General features: G+C 47.9%; 1 protein-coding gene across 1 annotated transcript in view; it reads right to left on the reverse strand.

The window, feature by feature from the left end:
• Tmem178a (transmembrane protein 178A) overlaps positions 1–6,007 on the reverse strand; it is a 56,526-nt gene extending 50,519 nt beyond the window's left edge. The window contains exon 1 of the mRNA XM_050163543.1: positions 5,489–6,007. Coding sequence (XP_050019500.1) covers positions 5,489–5,888 — 400 coding nt within the window. The 5' untranslated portion in view covers positions 5,889–6,007. The remainder of the gene's footprint in view (positions 1–5,488) is intronic.
• Positions 6,008–7,896: the final 1,889 nt, after the last annotated feature.

A 7,896-nucleotide genomic window follows, 5' to 3' on the forward strand; every position in this document is an offset into this window, starting at 1 on the left:
TCACTGTCTTTGATATCTCTGTTTACCTCATTTGACTGCTTCAAAGACCATTAGGACATATTTCTACTTCAAGTCTCAATTCAGTCCTCATTGATTTTTCGCAAATTAACGTGACATACGTAGAATTATAATCTCCCCATCTCTGAAATCCTGTCATTTTTAATTTCATAAAAGCAAAAATACTACTTTAAATTTCCTTTTGTTTATTGTAGGCAGAGTATAACACCAAAATTTGATTTACATGGACAAAGTGCATTAAATTTAAAAGTAATGTTGATTGCTCTTAGTGGAAATTCTTAATGAAAAAAAATTTAAGTTAAAGCTAATCCGAGAGCTAGAACTCCCGGTAGAGTCCAGGGACCATTTCCAATTCAAAACTGATTTCTCCACATTCTACACAATGTATTCACTGGTCTCACGAATACTTATTTATTAAAGAAAATGCTCCCAGGCACTAAAAGAAAGCACATGCAGCTTTTCCAAAGGATGCTCCTTGCATCTGCCCTTGCAGCTCAGCACACTGTTGCACTTGGACAGGATGCCAGGGCGTCCCTACAGGGCTCGACACTCCATCACTCTGCGCCGTCCTTTCTGTCATTTCCGCACTAGCGCTATCGGCTCTCCCAAAGTGCTCTCCACTCTCTCAGGTCATCTTCCACAGCCTACTAAGAGTAGCTACTGTGTAATCCACTAGAAAATACAAACTCGGCTGCTTGAAATGCCTTCTTAAGGAGACGGGGATTTGTCCATTTCGTGCAACTCCCGGTGTCTCTTCCGCGTCTAGCTAATGCCTGACACTTCACCATCTCTTTCCTGAGTAAATAAATGGATGGTGGCTAACTGAAAAGAGCCTATCTTTAGGGCTTCCAGCCCTCCCACATTCCCCGTGACACAGAAGCCCAGAGCATTAAATCCATTCTGTTCAAGTGCCTACTTGGTTTGATCAACTATTCTACACCTCTCCTCCGATTAGGCAGAAGTGACTCATTTGCATATTCTCAGAGCTAGTGACCAGGAAAGCTGTCTTGGAGCCAAAAAAGCAGTGACCAGCTGGAGAGTTGGCTCAGTGTTTAGGAGCACTGGTTGCACTTCCAGGGGACCAGGGTTCCATTCCAACACCCACATGATGGCTCATGCCCATCAGTAACTCTAGTTCCAAGGGGTCCAAACTCCTAGTCTGGCCCCCACTGGCATGCACATGGTACACAGCCAAATGTGTGTACTATGTGTGCAGGCAAAACACCCATACACATAAAGTGATCATTAGAAAACAAAAACCAGACCCACAAAAACACACAAGCAAAAAAAGCTTAGAGTGAGGAGCAAAAGAACTCCCCAACATGTCACAACATCTTCTAGTATTACTTTCCACACTCAAGCTTTTGGAACGCTTTTAATTGAATAGGAAAGTAAATTAAAGAAATACAAGATAAACTATTTTTTAAAGCGTCTGATAAGACTTCATGTTTTCCTGGCATTAAAATTTGAACACGGATCCCATTCCCCTCAAAAATAAACCCATGTACTTAATACAATGTTCAGAGATGCAGATCTGGGGAGTTGACTGGATCATTGATGGAGTCATAATTTGATGGTGTGCTATTGCGAGGAAATGGAAAGGAGGAGGCTGGAAGAATTAACTCAGCTATGGTGTACTTTTGTGTGCTGTATCCTTGCACCAGATAAACTCTGCTTCCTGATCACTGTGAAAGGAGCAGCTTTCCACCGCGGTGTTTCTGCCTCCCCTTGTTACTAAATGCAACAGAACTAGCCAACCATGGACAATATTAGTAGCTGAAATAAATCCTCCATTAAGTAAGTTGTTTTTCTCAGGCATTTTGCCACAGCAATAAAAGACCAGCTAACACATCCGCTGAGCAAGATGGTGCTTAGAGACTGGTTGAGACAAGGAGAACTTGATGCTAGAGAAACACAGTGTACAAATCGCCAGGGAATAGCTCATGGTTGGTCTGGAAAATCAGCACAAGGGTACAGTCTTGGTCCCTAAAAGGCTTGGCTTGGAGTTTATTTAGTAGAGCACTTGCCTAGCATGCCCTGGATTTTATCCCCGACACTTCATAAAACAGGTACACATTTGTAATCCCAGTACCTGGGCAGTGAAGGAAGAAAGATTCATCAAAGCAGAAGTTCAAGGTCACCACCTGCAACTTAGTGAGTTGGTGGCCTGCCTAGGATATTATTCGACCTCATATCCAAAAGAAAAGAAAAGAAGGGGAAGAGGGGGAGGGAAGGAGGGAGGAAAGGAGGAAGGATGGAAGGAAGGGAAGGAAGGAAGGAAGGAAGGAAGGAAGGAAGGAAGGAAGGAAGGAAGGAAGGAAGGAAAAGAAAAACAACCATTTTTGTTGAAGGTTTGGTTTAGAGGTTCAACCTAAACCTCCTAAAGAAAAGACTAGATAAATGTGAACTGGAATCATAAAAAGGGAACAACAATTAGAATTTGATTATTCTCCCAACTCTTTGTATCATTGAGATGAATGCTTTCCTGTTTGTGTGATCGCTCTTGGGTGGATTAATACTATGGGGTCTACACATGCTGATTCTAATCTAATTTGTCACTGTATGTTTCTAACTCTTATACATCAGAAATACTTACAGGGTCTCCAACACAGGGAATATTAATATTTCTAGTGAGAAAATGTTGCCCTCTCTGCATGCTTCACCTACATCCGACCTTTGTCCTGTGTCCAAACTTACTTTTGTCTCAGAAGTTCACTAAACATACCAGAAGTTTCATAGGCCCCCATTCTGACCCCTTCTTAGTCTCCTATCCGAGTCAACCTGTTAATAATTAAAATTCATAAATGGTTGTAAGACTCATCAGCTCACTCGGAGAGGAAAGTAAGAAGTAGAACTTGAGCCTCTAGTTAGAGAAATGTTTTCGTTACACGGAATGACATTTTCTGGTGTTTTGTGCTCATTTAGGAAACTCACACCGCAGCCACTCGATGTCAGGTGCCAAAACAACAGTAACAGTGTTTACCTAATATGGATGCTCCGACCATCTGCTCGACACAGGTAAATATGTATGCTTTCCCCTTTCCAGATTATCCACAGAATCAGAATTGTAATGAAATCTGTGCTCCCTTCGTTTCCCGGAGGCGAAACAGCCCAAAGAGTTACTCAAGCAGCCTAGTGTGGGTTAGGAGCAGACTATTGCTGAAAGTACCAGAGGCATCTCTGCCCATCCCCCAACAACACATCATGATCCCACCATGGTGGTATATCCTTTGCTGCAAGCTCCTCATTCCCAAATAGCATCTGCTCACCAGTTTCCCAGGAATCTAAACACACATTGTTATTATTAAAACAGTGATACATTTCAGATCTAACATGTTCTCCAAAGCTCATAGAGGAAGAAAACAAAACCAAAAGCCACGTAAGTTTGGATAATTGTGGGAGAAAACACACTGGGATTTAGAGACAGAACCAGTATGGGACTCCTTATTTTATGACTGGCCAGAATGCCCCAGTGTTCACCACAAAGGTTTAGCTAACAACCATCAATAGTGTAAGTGTGAGGTCATTTTTTTCGTCTAGAAGATGCATTCGTGGCCAGAACCAGATAATTCATGTGATCTGCAGTGAGTTCTGCTGTGGGCTGCACTGGGCAGCCATCTGTCCGGAACTGTAAAAGTTGGTAGAACAGTGGTTGGGAGACTAGATCCACCAGTCTCTAAGAACATCCTCCATTTGGAAGACCATTTGTTTCTGGACACTCTAAGAGCTGGGTACCTCAGCTAGCCAGCAGAGTTCCACAAGGATCCTGGAGCATCCCCATGGGACTTCTCCTGCTCAGGGCTAGACTCTGCCCTGCTGTTTCAGACACTACACTCTATCCAAATCGCAAGCAGTGAAATACTCCAGGCATAGAGAGTGCGTGGAAAACGCAATTCTGCCATTTCCAAAGACAGACTACGCAGCTTAACTTTCTAAATGGCCTTGCCTAAATGAACATTCCGTAGCTGAGCCTCCACAAGAGGCTTTGACAGTTTGTTCATGTGCTGTGCCTCTATCAGGATTAATTATGCAGTGTCTTCATGAGGAGAAATCACATTCAGATGCAAGTTGAAACAGAAAAGAAAAAGGGTTACTTCTCAAAGGAAGATTACTGTATCGAATTGCCCCCCCCCCCATTGCTGGAGCCCTTCCATATACCAACAGATTTGGATGGCAGTCCCCAGCTGGGCTAGCCATGGGAAGGAGGAAACTGACATGTTTGAGAACCGAAGACTATGCCAGCCAACAAGATGGGGAAGGCCAGCACGTTATTAACCCCCTCCTTTCTACATACTTTCATGGCAAGTTGTAATTCAATGCGCATCTGTTCACTTGCTTCTGAATTTTTAAGATGGACTGACTTCTGACTTCCCTTCGGGAACAGTGAGATCAAAGAAAAGACGTTCTTTTATTTGTTTTGCTTTCGGGAGATAAAAATTCTGTTAAGGTCTGAGCTAGAAGTTAAAGGAAACTCCACAAAAGAGTATTCTCATACTGATTTTTTTTACATGCATGGGATTATAAAAAATATTTAAACTATCCGATTACATACACGAGCTAGGTGTTTCAGATTCCAGAGGAACAAAGTGATGCTATACAACCCAGTGCCTAATAACGAAACAATAAAGACAGCCCTACAAAGTGTCACAACGGTAAGAGTGTGGCATACAGAATCTCTGTGCTCAAGACTACTTTCAAGGACTTGGCCCTTGTCACTCCTCAGCTACTGCCTAGACCCTGAGGAGGGTGGGGTCATCGGGAAGGTTGAATAATGAATAAAGCGGATGTCTTAGCGGCATTCACCAGTGAATTATTGTGTGTAAAGTCCAATTCAAACAGACCCTGAACTTGAGCTGTTCGGAGGGCAGACCTTCTTCGCTCTCCATGAACCCTCCAGGAGAGCGATACCAACCAACACCAGCACATTCCATGAGTAAGACTGCCCCCCACCCCCCCACCCCCCCACCCCCCGCCGCGCCGTTCTGGGTTTGCACCACGTCTGTAACAGAGGGCATTTCTCAAAGGAAAACGCAACTTAACCTAGTTGAGAAAGATTAGTCTTTGTGGCTGTCACCCTCCCTGGAAACAGCGTCAAGAAAATACACACACACACACACACACACACACACACACACACACACACACATCGCAAGCCAGGCAGTTACACAGGGGAGAAGGGGAGAAGGACCGAGGGGAGGAAAGGGGAAGAGAAACGGACAGCGATAGGGGGTAAAGCGGAGTCCAGAAAATGGTAAAAGAAGGGCAGTATGGAGGAGCAAAGGACGGCGAGAGAGAAGAGAGAGAGTAGCTGGGGATGGAAGGCAAGACAGGCAGCCAGGGAGGGTGAAAAATGCGCGGGGCAGCGGAGCGCGGCTACTGGAGAGGCAGCCGCGGGGACCCGCGCGCCTCTGGGAAGCCCAGGCTGCGCTCCTTGCACGGAGCCGGGACGCGGGGCGCGCCCGCCGCTCACCTTTCAGAATGAGGGTGTCGATGTCCCGGTCGATGCCCAGGAAGTAGCACTTCCTCCAGAGGCCCGAGTAGGTGGCGAACAGCGGCCGGCCACACTCGGCGTCTAGCCCTCCGAGCCCTAGCAGCGAGCGCCAGGACTCCGGGTCAGCGCGCCCGGGGCCACCGGGGAGCAGTCGGCGCCCCAGAGGAGGCGAGTCCCGCAGCGGCAGGTGCGACAGCGGCATCAGGCGGTTCTTCTGATCCGGGGGGTCGGCGCCCGCGCGGCTGCGCTCGCAGCTCTCCTTGTGGCGCCGGGGGTCGGTCTCGTACCAGTGATCGGTGAAGATGGCCGTGACGAGCAGCCCCAGGGAGCAAAGGCTGAGGCCGAGACTGAGCGCCGTGACGAGCGCCCGCGGCTCCATGGCTTGCCGGCCCGCCGCAGCCGCCGGTGGGCTCGCAGCCGCCGCCAGACACAATGCACTTGGCCTCGGCGCTCCGCCGCGCGCCCTCCCTCTCCGCCACCTGCCCCGCACTCCCTCCCACGGCCGCCCGCCCGCCTCACTCCCCCGCGGGAGCCTCCTCCCGCCCGCCCGGCCCCGCGCCCTCCCGCGCCGCTCACACTTTCCCGCCGCCCTCCCCCTTAGCTGGCTCTCCGTACTACACCGCCACCCCCCCTGCCGCTTACGCCCCTCGTACTCCTCCCTGCTTCCAGCTCCCGTGGTCCGCCCCCCTCTCCAGACCCCTCTCCCTTCCTTCACCTCTGCTCTCGGTCCTCGCTTAGCTCTCCAGGTCTTTCTCCTCTTCTCCCCGTCCCTACTTTTCCCTTACTTTTCTTCAACTCTTCCAGACACTCTTTCCTCACTCCGGCTAGCCCTTTGCATCCCTGGCTCCTTCTACCTACATGTGTGTGTATACCTGCCTTGAATTCCAAGCCTCCCTGCACCTACCCCTGCGCAGACCGCCTCCAGTCCTCTCTCCCTCCCACGACCTTACAAGACATCCACCAACATCAGGCTGGATCTTGCCTCTTGTCCAAGTTGATTTTGATCACTGTCTCCGTTTTGCCCCCAAGAGCAAATCCCATCCAATTCCGAGAGTGTGGGCATTTTTGACTCGCTAGACTCTTGATCTTAGAGCAGTGAGCCTGACCCCTGAAGGAATCAACCTCAGAGACCTCGGCAGCTAGCTCGGTAGATGTCCCCTCTCAACAGTTCATGGCAGCCTGGAAGCATCCTCTCTGCTCCAATCCTTCTTTTGCAAGAAGACACCCAGTGTCCGTGGAGTCACAGCACCACAGTCAGAGATAATACCCACCCGCTTCATTTCTGCCTACTCTGAGATGGACTTCTTTTTTGTGGTCTAGCTCCACACCCGAGTGACTGACGGCCGCCTGGATCAATAAGGCCTTGCAGTGGCACCTGCTCTGCCAAGTGATTATTGCCTTTGAATAAAGCAAGCCCCCAGTGATAAATCAAAGTAATGATTTTCTCCTGTGCAAGTTTGTCTGGTGGCCATCGAGGGTCAACAACAAACCAGTGCACCACACCAGTCAACACCCGAGGCTTTCTGTTTTTCCCAGGCTCTCCAGAGTCACAGATGTTCACCCCAAGAATGGCAGGCAGGGTATTATTTTCTAAAAGAGGAATCCGTAGGACTTGGGTACTAAGGATGAATGATATATATATAAAATCTGCATGGCAAGGTGTCCCACCTATGCCCTTGAGAGCATGTCAGAGATAGAAAACTGTGCTGCACCAACCCAGGACAGCTATCCTTTCGTTCTGATGCCATGAAATATTAATGATCCCAGAGATTATGAGGCATTCATTAGATGCTAAATGTCATTACTCCGTGATTTAATGGGACTTATTAATTAGTGCCCCCACATCAATTGATAGGAAGGTGATTTATCTGCCTCCTTTGGAATGGCATCTGTAAAGGTGGCAGGAGAAGCTGCTGAGCTTCATTTTCGTTGCTGCTTGTGCTCAACATCTTCAGGGGATATTTTTCTGTAGACGAGCATGTACCTCTTCTGAGCCATTCAATTCACAGATCCCTTAAGCAAATCTTGGCCACATCAGACCCCAGTGTCTGTTTCTGCTGACCTGCCAATGTGAATTATTGCTTGGATTTTCTCACAGCTTCAGCAAGAACTGTGGTGAGCTCTGGGTCTAATTAAGGGAGACAGAGAATTACAATTTTAGTGTTCTCACAATCCGCTCCCCGTTAACAGGAAACAGGAAGCCCGGCAGAGGCATCTTATCAGGGTTCACACAGAAACAACGGCACCGAGAAGGTTTTCTTTTGTTTATGTTCTATAATATGTGTAAGATCATGGATCTTTCCAGACATACGGAGTCCGTTTAACTGTGAGTCCAAGTGGCATCTGAAATGAACTTAGGGTGCCCTGTGTCTTTTTATATTCAAAAG

Source organism: Alexandromys fortis, unplaced genomic scaffold (genome assembly GCF_014885135.2).
Source record: "Alexandromys fortis isolate MF-2015 unplaced genomic scaffold, M_Fortis_MF-2015_v1.1 scaffold_136, whole genome shotgun sequence".
NCBI lineage: Eukaryota > Metazoa > Chordata > Mammalia > Rodentia > Cricetidae > Alexandromys > Alexandromys fortis.